General features: G+C 39.1%; 1 protein-coding gene across 28 annotated transcripts in view; it reads left to right on the top strand.

Moving 5' to 3' along the window:
- Positions 1-16,027, top strand: part of DLG2 (discs large MAGUK scaffold protein 2) — a 1,046,667-nt gene that overhangs the window by 591,327 nt on the left and 439,313 nt on the right. Inside the window, exon 1 of one of the 28 annotated variants that reach the window (XM_084519818.1) lies at positions 11,285-11,396. The exons of the other annotated variants lie outside the window; for them this stretch is intronic. Within the exon in view, the coding sequence (XP_084375944.1) occupies positions 11,292-11,396 (105 nt within the window). The 5' untranslated portion in view covers positions 11,285-11,291. Of the gene's footprint in view, positions 1-11,284; positions 11,397-16,027 lie in introns of those variants that run through there. 28 annotated transcript variants of the gene reach the window in all.

The following is a 16,027-nucleotide window of genomic DNA, read 5'->3' on the forward strand; positions in this document are numbered from 1 at the left end:
ATTGTTGTAGATATATTGTACTTTTAATATTGAGTTTTACCTTTCCGATTAAGTATTTGTACAAGGAGAAGCAGGTTACTTCAGCAGCTGAAATTGCTTATATAATTGGTCAAACAGAACATCAGACAAATGATTTTCATTACACATTTAAAATGACAGCTGGATGGAGTAGTGCTGTAGGTTTCCAGTAACTGACATTGTAGAGCAGCTATGCTGCACTCAGATATGAAAAAAGTTAAACAGAGGCTTTTAAGGCTCCTTCTTTACATTTGTTTTTCTTTTGAATTGTGATAAATGCTTCCTTTGGGCTGTACTAGCATGCATTGCATTCATGCTCACAGAAACCTTTGCTATTTATCTGTGTGCTGGTTTGTCCCAGTTTGTACGTTGCGGTAATCACTCATCTGATAGCTGAGCACATTAAATATTTATTGAAAATGTGAATAAGGTCTAAACTCTGGTTTTCCCTTTCTTCATCCTGTAGGGTCTATCTTATGAGAAATGTGATTTTGACAGCTTTGTCAAGGAAAAACACAGCCATGCTCCCATGGTCCTCTAAGCTGATCCACTGAAGAGTGGCTGCCGGAGGAGTGGGGTCCTGGCCCTACGCTTTGCTTCCTTCATTGTGCTGCTTTTTACAGTCAAGTAGTGAGCTCTGTCAGAGAACTGATACTCCACAAAGCTAAAAACAGGAAAAAAGAGGAAAAAAAAGGTTTTATGAGAGACCTATTTCAGGGCCCAGCTTGATGTCCACCAGCACAGCGCCTAGTGCCAGCACAAGTCTGAGAGCAGAAGCATGTGACAAGGGATGGGAGACAAGCTGTCCCAGAAGATAGCACACAGCCACCTCTTTCAATGGTAGTCACTTAATGTGCAATTTGATGTGTGCATTTTGGTTTTGACAACAGCAGAGCACTTGAGGGCCTCCCTGTGCTAAGTGCAGAAACATGTATCAAGCACTTTGCTACCTCCAGGAACTCAAAAAAATCATGTTTCACTTAGGAAATAGAGAGTTTGGGGGACACCTTGTTCCCTTGCTCTTTCTATTATTCTCTTCTGCAGACTTATCTGGGTTCCCTCAAAATCTGTCCATCTCGCAGTTATGAATATGGAATTCACTTGTCGCAGCCAGTTGTTGCAGCTGAATTTAGCTCTGTGAGACTGCAGTCAGGCAGATGGACTTGTACAGACAAATCACACTTTGGCAGAGAAGTACCAAAAATTCTTATCTAGTTATTCAATAAGAAGGCAGTAAAAAAATCAGAGCCCTGGGCTCTCCTCTCTGGGGCAGATGCTGTCTCACACTGGTGTGTTCTGAACAGTCTTTACTCTCTGTAAGCCACCAGCTTAAGGCTTCTAAAACACAACTTTTCCATGTGATGTTAGTAAGACATAATTTTTTTTTTTTTTTTTTTTTTTTTTTGGGGGGGGGGGGGAAGAGCAGAAAACAAGCAAAACAAAAATGTTAACACTTGTACTTTGTAGAACTGAAATATACTTCTTCCATGAATACAGCTGTGACTCTGTACAGCAGTTTTTTCTAGCCTGCTGGTATTTCCTTTTTTTTTTTCTTTTTTTTCCTAATCCTGTCTAAAAATTGAAAAAAAACATAATAGTGAGTATTTGCATTTTTAGTGTACAAGCCGTTCACACATTCATGTTTTAATATGTTTACAGGCAAATGATAATGTCTTGTGCAGCTGTGAATGAAATCTGGGTTCCACTGCAGCTTATTATTTTTTTTTGCCTATTTATCCTGCTAATGTGTATGTATTTGTGTATGAAATACATGAAAATTTTTGTGGTAAAAGTTCATTCACTTATTGACAGTTTTATATACTCTGTGCTCATTTATTTAATTTTTCAAGAATGGCTTTTTTTTGGCATTGTGTTTTCAGAGCAGAATAGCAGTATGAGGGCATTTGTTAAGGGTAGAACTTGGCTACAGGTGAATAAGCAGCAGCAACTGGCTAAAAATGTAGCCAGGCAAAGTTTGGGGAGAGGTAAAGTTGATGGGGAAAGGAGATGTCATCTCTTCATAGTTTCAGGAAGTCTAATTTTTGGAAATATTCACTTATCAGAGCATCCACTGAACACATTAATCATAGAGTATTTCTGAAAATCCTAGCCAACAGGATTTTCAACAACTCTGAAAACACGTAGAGGTTGCTGTGATCATTATTATTATATATTTTTTCTTTTTATCGCTATTACTTAAATTGTTAAAGATTTTAAGATAGTGAAACCCTACAGAAGTATAATGAGGGGCAGTACCAGTTTGTTGCAATTCACTATGACTGTAACATACTTTTTCTGTAATGAACTGTAACACAGCACATGTACGTGTAGTGTATGTAATGAGCAGAATCACGATACATTGCAGTTGCCTCTGGGACAGTTATTAGCGTGTTCAGACATTGCAGGTATAAAAGTGGTAGCATTCTGATCACTTCTGTGGGTATAAATCTGAAAAAAAAAAAAAAAAGAAAAAAAAAAGCCTTTTGTAGTTATTTTTTTTCTCTGAGTTGTCATAGCAGTATTCTCAGTGGATCTTCTGTTTGTACTGAGATGCATTTAAGTCCATGTAGCCAGCACAAATTTGGAACAGATACATTACTCTTTAAATAGTTTGTGCTGAAAATTGAGGTTATCACGCCTAGTTGTTTTGGCATTAAGCACTGGTTGCTGTCTATCAGCTAAACTAGTCCACATACCAAGAAATACAACATTACGTTAATCATAATGAAAACACAGAAAGGAATGAATCAGCTCTTTGTAGCGGATGAAAATGCAGAATTGTGTAAATATTCTGCTGAGTGGTCAAAACCAAAAAAGATCTTCAGATTCATCATTTTTTGGTCCTTGTCTCTTCTGATCATAGCTATTGTCTTCTCTCACCCAGAGGTTGCCTTTTGCACTTTTTATGTAATGCACTTTCAAAACAACTTTTGGTACCGGAGAAAATAAGAAAATGTTTTCATTCCCACCTTTAGCCCTTTCTGTCTTCTCTTTGAAGAACCCCATTACTTCTACACCACTTTTTTCATACCTCATCTGTATTTTCACATTGTTGAATGGCTGCCAAAGCAGTAGTCGCATTACTAGGTTTACCTGTATGCTTTGTCTTATTTCCAGATGGAAGTCTTTCTTCTTGTGGTTCACTTGCCAGGATTTGTCCTCAGGTGATAATAACTTTAATGTACTTTCTGCCAGTTTCTATTTCATCATGTTACCTCTTGTGCTTGAGGGTTCAACAAATCTAAAGATAAATAAATAAATAAATAAGGAAACAGAATTGCCATGTCAGAAACATTTGGTGGCAGAGGGAGAAGGGGTAAAGGAGCTTGTGTTTTGTTTGTTTCTTTGTTACTAATAATAGCAATAATAAAATTCCAAAGCCCCAAAGACAAATTATTTTATTTTATTTTTGTTAAGTCTGAAGTATTAGTTGATGTTCAACAAATGACCAGAGGCAGAAAAGGTGATCAAGCAAAATTGATCCTGTTTGTGTTGTCTCCAGATGTCATTACTGCCTGATGTCTGACATTTCTTAAAGCGCCTCAGAAACAACAGCTATATGATTCTTTTGTTATCCAAGATATTTGGGAATCATGTCAATGTCCATTTGATTTCAGACTGTGAAGGCTGAGGCAGGGAGATTATCAAATATTTTGTGCATTTCACATAAAACAGATGGGGAGCTTTGCATTTTCGATTCTTTTATCATAAAGTAGCTTTTATCATCTAGACTAGGCCAAGCTGTGCTATTTGTTGAGTCCAAACAAACTTTCAGCTGTTTCATGCAGGCTTTTGGCTAACCCAGCTATGTGTAAGCGTATCTGGAATATGATCTCCACAAACCTTAACAGGAATTTGCTGCATTTGGCCACCATGGAGGTGCAGCATCAAGCCCAGTCCCCTTGCTGGGAATCTTAGTAACTTCCTGGCTCCACGGGCATCCTGATAGGATTTTTATCTTTTTGAGGTTAGTCATTCTTCATGTTACTGGAGAATTCTTTGCAGTGGGTAGTGAGGGCTTTGCTGAAGTGGGACAATTCGCATGAGTTCATTCAGTCTGTGAGAAACTTGTACCGTCCTCCAGCTAAAAGAAGGGTGTACTCTTAGGATGATGGACATGTTGGCTGGAGGTACAAGGTAATCACTCAGCTAGTTCTTGTACTTCAAGCCTTGCCATTAAGGTGATTCTCTCTCTCTACTCTGCTCTCCTGAGACCCTACCTGCAGCCCAGTGTTCAGCTCTGGGGCCCCCAGCACCAGAAGGCCAGGTATCTGTTGGAGTGGGTCCAGAAGAGGGCCACAAAGATGATCAAATATCTGGAGCACCTCTCTTATGATGAAACTTTAAGAAAGTTGGGATTGTTCATCCTGGAGAACAGAAGGCTCCAGGGAGACCTTATAACGGCCTTTGAGTACATACAGGGGCCTACAGGAAAGCTGGGGAGGGTCTCTTTGTTAGGGATAAGGAGTAATGGCTTTAAACTAAAAGAGGATAAGTTTAAATTAGATATAAGGAAGAAATTCTTCACTCAGAGGGTGGTGAGGCACTGGAACAGGTTGCCCAGAGAAGCTGTGGATGCCCCATCCCTGGAGGTGTAAAAGTCCAGGTTGGATGGGGCTTTGAGCAACCTGGTCTCATGGGGATGGAACTGGATGGGCTTTAAGGTCCCTTCCATCCCAAACCATCCTATGATTCTATGATCAATACAGGATGGTCATTTCAGCAGTTTGAGATGACCTTAGAATCCTAGAATCATTAAGGTTGGAAAACACTTCCAAGATCATCTGGTCCAACCATCCCCCACCCACAAATATCACCCACTAAACCATGTCCCTAAGCATCATGTCCAAACTTTTCTTAAGCATCCCCAGGGATGGTGACTCCACTACTTCCCTGGGCAACCCATTCCAATGCCTGGCCACTCTTTCTGAGAATAAATTTATCCTAATTTCCAACATACCTCTCCCCCCACCCCAGCCCCCCAGGCACAACTTGAAGCCACTTGCTCTTGTCCTATCGCTAGTTATCTCAGAGAAGAGGCCAACCCCCAGATCCCCACTACTTCCACAACTTCCTTTCAGGTAGTTATAGAGAGCAATAAGGTGTTCCCTGAGCCTCCTCTTCTCCAGACTGAACAACCCCAGTTCCATTAGCTGCTCCTCATAGGATTTGTGTTCCAGACCCTTCACCAGCTTCATAACCCTTCTCTGGACACACTCCAGGGCCTCAATGTCCTTCTTCTGGTGAGGGGCCCAAAACTGAACACAGTACTCGAGGTGAAGCCTCACCAGAGCAGAGCACTGGGGGACAATCACCTCCCTGGCCCTGCTGGCTACACTATTCCTGATCCAAGCCAGGATGCCGTTGCCCTTCTTGGCCACCTGGACACACTGCTGGCTCATGTTCAGGTGAGCATCAGTCAGCACCTCCAGATGCTTTTCCCCTGCACAGGTTTCCAGCCAGTCTGTCCCTAGCCTGTAGTGCTGCATGGGGTTGTTGTGACCAAAGTGCAGGACCTAGCACTTATCCATGCTGAACCTCATCCCATCAGCCTCTGCTCATTGACCAACCTATCCAGGTCCCTCTACATGGCCTTCTTACCCTCCAGCAGATTGACACTACCCCCCAACTTGATGTTGTCTGCAAACTTACTGAGGGTGCACTCAATTACCTCATCCAAATCATCAATGAAGATGAGTAGTAAAGATGGAGTAAGACAAGAAATGACTTGAAAATTTAAGAACAAAACCACGACTAAATGAAGTCATTAAAGATAGTTAAAACTTCTTAAGCAATATTTTCTTTTGTGGACATCAGAAAAAGAGTTCACTAAGAAGCAATGTCAACAGCAAGGAAAGTGAAAACTGTGTGGACCTCAGTTCAGCACAGTGCTTAAGACTGTTCCCTAAGTACAGTGAAACAGTCTTTGTTACTATATTTTGAATGCTGAAGTCTACCCAAAAGTTAAGTACCCTGCTGAACTGGGACCAAAGTAGTACTGTCACCTGCAGTTAGATAGACTGTTAAAGTATTTTGTATTTCATGCTAGTGTCTTTTTTGTTCTTGTTGTTTCTATGTAAAAGTAAATAAAAAATAAAAAATATTTTTAAAAGTTTGATATGCAAATTGCAAGGATTTTTAAATAAAAAGTATTTTTTCAATACTGATTATATCAAATGCATACAAAATATTTCTCAGATTTTTATTTACTTATCTGGAAACCACAGTAAGAAAATTGGCACACAAGAGAAGGGAAGAAAATTATATTTTTGTAGACAGCTTGCATTCAGATTTAATCTACCAAATGAGTTCAAAGGCCACAAAATCCAGGTTTAGTTGCTACAACAACTGATCTTTAACTACAGCAGCACTAGTAGGAAACACTAGTGGAGTAGAATTTCAATTGGTCTGAAACAATTTTACAGCAATATTGCTGCATCTGACTTTTAGATGCAAAGTTAAGCCATCATCATGTAGGAGTTTTGGACTGGAATTTAGCAATCACTATACTATTCTTATTTCCATTATGCTGAAAATACACTAATAGCCACTAAAGCTCTCTGGATTTAACAGCACACACATTTGTACAACCATAAATACATAGACCTGTCTGTAAAATTGCATGTCTATATTGTTCTTATTCTTCTAATATAAGATACTTTTAAACGGAACTGCTCAGTTATCTCAGTCATTTGCTGTTAATGTATTAGAGGTTTTTAAACAACCCATTGGCAAAGTTCCAACAAAGCTTTATAGAAGCTATTCTGTACTAAAAATTATTTAAAATATTAAATATTTTAATGTTTCATAGGAAGGCAGTAATCAAGTTGGATAGATGTAAAAGGGTGATGTACAGTTAAGTAATTCTAAAATTCTCTGCTGGAGACATAGTGGGATATTCCCAGCTGATCTGTAATATCGAATTATAAAATGTAATCTTACTGGTTGAATTATTTAACATTTACTTGATTGATAGCAGTACTTATTTTCATAGAAATAAATATGCATTATAAATGGAGCTACACATGTAAGGCATAAAGACCTGGAATGCTATTTTTCCTATAAAACATAAGGGGGTACCTGGGGCAGCTCTGCCTTTGTATATAAACTGTATAAATATTTATTTGATGTAATTGCACCAGTATTCATGAAACTTTGAAATTCATTCATGAAATTCATTAAGAGTTCTTTATTCACGCTTTGTCATTATTGTCTTGACCTGAAGTCTTAGTACAAGTCTTAGTACACGTACACAGTGTGTACATGTTCTCAGTGTTTTTTCAGAAATAATGGAAAAGTTAATTCTAGGTATTACATAAAGTCTATTTTTATTATTATATATATATATATTTTTAATATGATGGAAGGTCTTCTGCAGTGGGCTTTGATTGAAGCTGTAATATATCAAGGTGTGGTGGGTTGGGCCCAGATGGCAGCCAGACACCCACACAACCACTCACTTACTGCCCCTTGGCAGGACGGGGGAGAATATAGGAAGAATGGGAGTGAGAAAGCTCATGGCTTGAAAGAAAAATAAGGAAGTCGATCACCAATTACTGTCATGGGCAAAATAGGCTCAACTTGGGGAATTTAATTTAATTTACTGTCAATCACAGAATCACAAAATCACAGAATGGCTAAGGTTGGAAGGGACCACTGAAGATCATCTAGCCCAACCCCTCTGCCAAGCAGAATTACCTAGAGCACATTGCGCAGGATGGCATTCAGGCAGTTTTTGTCTATCTCCAGAGAAGGAGACTCCACAACCTCTCTAGGCAACATGTCCCAGTGCTCTGTCACCCTCACAGCACAGAAGTGCCCCTTCATGTTCAACCAGAACCTTCTGTGCTACAGTCAGTGACCATTGCCTCTCGACCTGTTGCTGGGCTCAACTGAAAAGAGACCGGCTCCATCCTCTCAACACCTGCCCCTCAGATATTTATATATTCATTGATGAGGTCTCCCCTCAGTCTTCTCTTTTCCAGGTTAAACAGGCCCAGTTCTCTCAGCCTGTCCTCGTACTACAGGTGCTCCAACCCTCTAATCACCTTCGTAGTCCTCCTCTGAACTCGCTCTAGTAGCTTTATGTCCTTCTTGTACTGGGGAGCCCAGAACTGGACACAGTATTCCGGGTGAGATCTCACCAGGGCTGAGCAGAGGGGATCACCTCCCTTGACCTGCTGGCAACACTCTTCTGAATCCTTTGGATACCATTGGACTTCTTGGCCACAAGGGCACATAGCTGGTTCATGGTCAGCTTGTTGTCCACCAGGACTCCCAGGTCTTTCTCTGCAAAGTTGCACTCCAGCAGATCAGCCCCCAGCCTGTACTGGTGTTTGGAGTTATTTCTCTGTAGGTTCAGGACCCTGCACTTGCCCTTGCTGAGTTTCGTGAGGTTCCTCTCAGCCCAACCCTCCAACCTGCTGATGCCCCTCTGAATGAAAGCACAGCTCTGTGATACATGTATTAGCCACTCCTCCTAGCTTTGTAAGCATTTACTTACTGAGTTGGATATTGAGAAACAAAAAAAGAGTTAGGGACCTCGCTTTTCCCTGGCTCAGCTTCATTCCAGGCACCTCACTTCTCTCCTTGCTGTCAGCACAGGTTACGTGCAGTCTTTTCAGTGAGCTGATGGGGGTGGCATGGGAGCTTGGGGTCAGGGCTTAGTGTTTTCTCTCTGTTCTTCCTTCTTTTTCACTCTTTTTTACTATTGCTGTGTCCTTCTTTCTCATTTCCTCATCTCCAGCATGGGTCCTCCATGGGCTGCAGGCCCTCTGGGGGAGGAGCTGCTTCAGCGTGGGCTTGTCCACAGCCTGCAGTCCTTTCGGGTGATGAGCATACTTTTCCATGGGTACTTTCTGCTATTCTTTCCCTCGTGATCCCTCCTTTCCCCTTCCTTGGCATTTTCTGCCCAGTATGAAATATTTTCACAGGTGCCTCCAATGTGGCCGCTGGGTTCAGCTGTGTCTTTCTGTGGGGCTGTTGTGGGGCCTGATGGAAACATCTGTGGCTGGCACAGTGCAGCCCCTGACCTCCCCCCACAGCAGCCCTGCAGCCCCCCACTTCCAAACCTTCCCCACAGGCACCTAATGCATGAGGGAAAGTAGAAGCCTATTGCAGCTATTCTAGCTGTAACCATTTTCACAGCCAGGAATCCATTTTATGTCCTAAAACATAAGGGGGTAATCATTAGCTATTCGAGTTGATGAAGAATTGGCTAATTACTTTATTTATCCTCCCACTTTAAGTCTTCCACTTTTCAGTGAAGCAGATGGTGTTGAGCATGTTGCGAGAAAATACAAGCAGCTGTTCTGGGTCAAACCAAAGGTCGACTCAAACCATTACACTAAATACGATGGTGGACAGTAGTGAATGCCTGTGGATAGAGTTTTCAAGGAAAGGAAGAGTTACCTGTTCCTTGTTATATACAGCTAATAGATTTCAGAATTTGCACTAAATGAACCTGTTCATTTGGTCAGTTGAGATATTTTCTGAAATATGCCTTTGAAGAGTTATTGCACTTTAGTTAATTCTTAGGTGGTTGTGTTTTTTTTTGAGCATTTAAATTGATATACAATTTTCTCATCAATCAAAACAGTATTAGGGACATGGGAGGGAGAAGCTCTCAAGCTCTCTTCCTTCACCTTCACTCTGCAAAACTCAACTCTCTTTTCAGAAGGCCTTTTTTGCCTTTTTTTTTTGCGGGGGGGGGGGGGGGGGGGGGGGGCGGCAATTTTTGCCTTAGGCTGTTTAACATTTTGTTTTCTTTGAAAAATTTTACATCAATGTTTTTAAGAAAGTTGGTCAAAAATGTACCCAGGGTATACTGTGTAGGTTTTTGTGCTTTTTTTGAAATAAAATGTTTTGTACTAAAACAGTCAAATCTTTATGATTTTTAATGTTTTGCCTTTATTTTATTTTCTATCAGCATTAATTACTAAACTTGAATTGATTTTTTCAATTATTTTGGGCCTTTCTATTATTATTTTTCAGTTAACTTTGATTACAACTATTTGGGGTCTTAAAATTAATTGTTAGTAGTAGACAAAAAGAAAAAGATTGCAACACAGTAAAGGACATACTGTTTAAGGCCATGTGTTTCCTACTCTTGTCCCTAGTACCGTGTAAGTTTCAGTCTCTCTCTCCTCTCACCTCTCTCCACAAATACTAATTATACTACTTCCTTTTAGGAATCCATTTTTAAGAGAAGGTGAGGAATCAAAGAGTATAAATGTTGTTCATTCTGGTATTTCATCTTCTATATCTGATATTTCCATTTCGTCATGATTTCCTAGCAACTCTGAGATTCAGATCTGTGTTAAAGCTTCTTTGGTATAGGGTGACATCCAGTTCCAGAAATTCAGTGCAATGTCAGTCTTTGTGTGAATTGTCTGAGTAGACAGCCCACACGTATGCTACATCCTCCTCCCCAAAAGATGCTGTCACTAAAATCCTGACCTTACTGAAATCTTTAAGTTTTCTGTGGGCTCTGTATTTTATCATAACAAACACGTCTGTTCTCTGATGGGTGGAAGTCCTATCATTTCTGCAGCATGATAACACCTCCCATAAGTGCAGGGAAAATATACCCAAACAGGTGAAGAGATAACTCAATTGTACAACATCCCTTTGGCAGTGGAGTGGAATGGCATCCTTTGGGAGACACAAGAAATCCTTCACATCCCATGGTTTTTATTTTTTAGGATAGTTTTTTTAGTTTAGTCACATTAAAACAAAACAAAGCAAAACTCTGTTGCTTGATTCTTATGTTTTGTCACCAAAATCCTTGCAATGATTTTTCTCATGCCAGTTCTATTTTCAATGCCTATCTTCCAAATTTTCCCATTTATATGAATACATTTTGGCTCGGATCTTAAAAGGGGTCTGAGAGTTAAGTGACTGCTGCAACTGAATATATGCAGTTATCTTTAGGTTTTTGTTTATTTGTTTTGATTTCTTCTGGGGAGAACCAGCAGTGAACAGTTTAGTCCTAAATTATACAAGAGGAACATTCTAATTTTCATGTGTGTTTTCACTTCTGAATAGTGTAACAACATCTAGCTAGGCAGTTGTGTGATTATCCCAAAGTGAAACATCTGTCTCAGTTCTAATCTTGCCCTCCTATCCTTCCAGTGACGCTTTCTGATTAACTTTTTATTCTTAGGTTAGTAATTTGTACCAGAGATCTAATTAAGAACTTTATGTAACACATCCAAAGTCCTCCTTTTGCAAGTCTGTCTCACCTCAGTACCCCTAACATTGCAGCTTTCGGTATGAAGCATTCTGAAATGTCTGATATTTCAAGCTACCTCTTCTGGTTGAAAACAATTTCAGCTATTGAGAACCGTGAGCAAGATTCATTTCATTCTTTTGTCTCGGTAAGGAAAACTGTAACATACCTCTAAAGTAAGACATGTTGTTAAATTGAAATTCTGAGCATTAGGTTTCTTTCAGCGGGGGAAAATGGCTAAATTGAACTTCTCTGTTGAGTTGAAAAAACTTGGATCTCTGACCTCAGGTCTTCTGGATGGTTGTGTTTCCAACTGATGCATGTGTGAGTGGGAAAGAACAGCCTTTAATAAAAGCTGGCAATTTCTGGGAAGAAAATGCACAGTTCTGTATGTCTGGAGTTAAAATATGGTGCTGACATTTTTATTTTATAATTTTAAGGTTTCCTTGGAGAGATAGCTTATATTAAATATAATTCTTATTTCTGGAATTATGTAATAGAAGTAAAGCTTTTAAAAGAATAAATTTATCATCTGCATATAAAAATATAAATGGGTATTACTGCTTATCACTGAATGGCATACAGTAATATGCTAGTGTGTGTTGTGTATGAAATAAAATAATTAAGTTGACTGATCTATGTTTATATCAATATGGGTTAATAATTTCAATCATATTTTACTTTATATTCATGCAATGTGCTCTGGAATTATTTATTTTCCTATATGTAGCAGCAGATGCAGGATGAGGCTTTCTGTGGCTGGGTTAGGTGAGCAAGATAGGGCATGCTGTAAAGGAAAGAAAATACTATTTTTATTTCTTCTGTGTATTTTCATTTCATGTGAAATGTAAATTTCATGGGGTATCTCTATAAGAAAATCCATGTATATTGTGCAGAATAGACATATATCTGAATGATTAAGTATATTATCATCTGTCTGAAGAATTATGTAGCTAGTAATTATATCAACTCAGTGCCTTCACTACCTTATGGGCTGGTAACAAAAGCTGCTTGGATCCCTGTTTGTGTATGAGTAGAGAGCTTAAACTATAATTGAAAGACATTTCAGAATGTGTCACAAAGCATATAGCAGCATGTGAAGGATGGGCTGACTTTAACTTTGGAGTCTCTTGATTTCTCCTTGTTACAGCTGCCCTAAAAAAAAATTGGTGCCTCCTGCAGATTCTGTGTTCTTCTTGCTGTAATATTTTCTATGCCATTTTTCTCCCATTTCTCTGAAGCACACAATGTTCCCATTTCTTGTCCTCTCAACCAAACATTTATTTAGTATCAGGGTCAGGTCTGCAGCAGGGATTTTATATGTTAGTGCTCAGAATTGGTACACCTGCCTGTGAAGTTGGTTACCTTTTCGAAAGGACCATCAGATTAGGTGTTAATTATTCCCAGACCTCCTATGGCGAAAGTCAGGATTTACAACAGGCTGAGAGTGGTGAGGGTGATATTTTTGCTAGGCATCATGATTTACTGGGGGGCGGGAAAGGGGGGAAGGGTGAGAGGGATATGTTAAAATTTTTCTCTTCAAATTGGAGGGTGGAATTGGTACCTAAAAAGATAGGGTAGGAGGAGAGACAGCATCTGTCCAAAGTGTTCTTTAGTAGAAGGCTACCTCATGTCTGCTGAGTCATATGAGATAGATGTTGTTTTTCACAGCTGAGTTTGAAGCACTGTTTTGTAGACACAAAAAAAAAAAAAATTTAAGTTCCTAAAGCTGAATATTTTGAGGACTGCGCTTGTGGATTTGGATGCCTGCATTCTACCTACATTCTGCCTTAAGCAGCCAGTTCCTTTTATGTTTCTAAATGTATGCTTAATCCTCTTCCAGGGTGTTCTCTCCTATCACTTGATGTATAGTGCAAAACTTCCACTGCGTTCTTTGTCAGGACATGTTTTCTTTTTCATTCCTAACAGTAATCAAAGCTTGTTTTTGAAGGTCTTTTCCTAGAGCTTTTCCAGTTATTAAAAACAAAGAAACAATACTCCAAAATGTCAGACACCCGGAGGCATTTATTATTATTATTATTATTATTATTATTATTATTATTATTATTATTATTATTATTATTTTGTAACAAATCTGCCTTGACATTATGAACCATTTAATATTCCAGTGATTTGGGGAGATCATGTAAATGCATGAAAGGTTGTTGTGACATTTGAAGTTCCTCTAATTGATTTGCAAACTCAGTTCTCAATCTTGGTAAATCAGCTATGACAGTTGTTAGGTTTTATGTCTCTGTGATTGTTACATTCATTGTTTGATACAGTGACAGTGAGAGGTCAATGTTGTCTCTGTGTACAAGAAAGGTTTTTTCATTTTCTGAGTAAGTGGCTTTTAGTTACACACGTTCAAACAGTAAATCCAGAGAACACAGAGCTCTCCCAGTCCTGCCCAGATCACTGTAATTAATGTGTAAGAATAGTAGCATCCTAGGCTTTTGAGTCTCACAAAGAAAAAAATACGTCTTCAAATCAGGAACTAAAAGATAGCATACATTCAAGGAAGAGTCATATTTCAAAGTGGTGCCTTATGCTGTTTTTTTGTGACTACTTCATCAGTAAAATACCATGTTACTTGCTGCTACATAAGTCACTGTTATAATTGCCTCCATCTATTTTAATTCAATTTTAGATAATCAGTTTTCACTCTGTGTTTCTGCATCCATTCTAGCCAAAACAACACTGTTTAGAAATGACAGAATGTTAAAATGTAAAGACAGGGAAAGACCTCATAGGTCATATTGCCCATCTGCTGAAATGTGAGTACTGCCTACAGTATGCATTTTAGTGCTTAGTCTGAGTTTATACAAAGAGTTTTAGGCAATAAGGCTTTTATTTCTCCTCTGGGGAAATTACACTGTAGTTTGATGAAATTGCCACATAGTTGCATCAGTGTGTAAAATCTGCTTGCCTGTCCTTGGCATGAAATTGAAAAATAGTCCAATGTTAAAAATGTTTGTTGAAAAACAGGAAAGTATGATTGTGCTGATTTTAAGTGTTTTTAAGTGTTTCATTATCGTTCTTATCTGAGAATTTTTGTCATTTCTTCCTTTTGTTTTTAGTCCAGCTTCTTAAGTCTGTCTCTCTGGTATTGACGTGTATTTGCACCCTAATGTAATCTTGTCAGGTTCACAAGGATGCTCTTCCCTTGATTATTTCTTGACAAGAATTGTGTTCAGTTTTTGGTTGGCCTATAATTTTGATTTAAATAAGGTGTATTTCTATGGTCCTTTATAACTTCTTTGAAAGACTGTCAGTCATGCTGCACCCTCCCGTCATGTTGTTTGTGCTTCTTAGACTTATAATGGCCCCCAGTACTTTCTTTACTTAAGCAATGCCATACCCCTTTTATGGCACTCCTAGTACTTATCTCACGTTCACTCCCTTAATATGGTTCCATTATTCTACAAACCTGTGGTACCTTGCTCTGCTGATTTTGTGTTTTGAAAATTTTTGGTAAACACTATTTCTAAGAATTAAGAGGTTGACAGCAATAGCATCTTCATGGCCTATAAGTTAGCAGAACAAGGTGTAGCTTTTCTTCTTTGGGGAAAGGTCCTCAATGAAAAATAGTTGGTTGCTACTTTATGTGTTTCTGTCTGTACATGGGACTTTAACTTTCCTTGTGGCTGTGTATTCCTTCCACTTTCTCTTTGTTTTCTTTGCTACTCAAGACATTTTATTAGTACGACTTTTGTTCTTTTACTTTCTTCTGCTGTTCCAGTCTCACCTCCAATACATGACTGATAGATTTATCAGGAATTAGGATGAATAAATAAAAGACACTAAACAAATATCTATTCTAAAATGAAATTTTGGAACAATAGGGATGTTGCAGGCAAAGCAGACTCAAATTGGTTGAATTCAACTTTATTGCCAATTAATTAAAACATTTAATTTCAGAGATGGCTATTGAGAAACAAGACAAACAGTGGATGTAACACCCAGGGAAGACACCTCTCCTTTCTCTTCCCCATTTCAGCATCACTCCCAATGCCTCTCCCCTGGTTAAAACCACAGGTCACACTCAGCCTCTTCAGTAAGGTGATGGCAGTGCAGAAGGTTGTGGCCCAGCCTCAGCAGTTTCCCTTTGGGAACTGGGCAGCCTTGGCCTCTCCTCACAAAGCCCAGCCTTGTTGCCTCCTGCTGCCATCACCTTGCCTCGTGCAAGGTGGAGGGCAGGTGTAATACACGTGTCATGCTTCAGTAGAACATATTCCTTAAAAGAGCCACTGTGAGGTAGAAGATTAAGTTAAACTAGGTCCAAAGAAATTGGACATCTTATTCCCCTTGGAGCTATATAATGCATTTTATTTTATTTTAGCTATGAGGGAAATTGGACCTAAAAACTAAAAGAAGTATGAATGTGTTTCCACATTCTATTTTGAATCAAGATCGCATCATTTTTGGTTTTCAGTAACAACCATGTGGCATTACATGGCATCATAAGAGGCATCCTCTCTGCTCAGCTGCCTGTCTCATTCCAGCTGCGTGCTACAATCTGTGAAATGATTGAAAAGCGGCAATTTTAGCATGCACCGAGCAGCAAGTCATCCACAGAGCCAGTCTCTGAGACAGAAGGGCCACAGGGAGAAACCTGAGACAGAAAATGGTTGGCAAGCCCTATAGTGAAAAAAGGAATAGTTGTAATTTAAGATAGTATTTCTCCATTGAGAAATGTATTTTATGCCACTTAAGGCAAAGTGTTGTAAAAAGCCTGAATTGATCTGAACCCTGAGTATCTTTGCTTTTTACAGTGAT

This window comes from Aythya ferina (assembly GCF_964211825.1).
Source record: "Aythya ferina genome assembly, chromosome: 1".
In the NCBI taxonomy this organism is placed as follows: domain Eukaryota; kingdom Metazoa; phylum Chordata; class Aves; order Anseriformes; family Anatidae; genus Aythya; species Aythya ferina.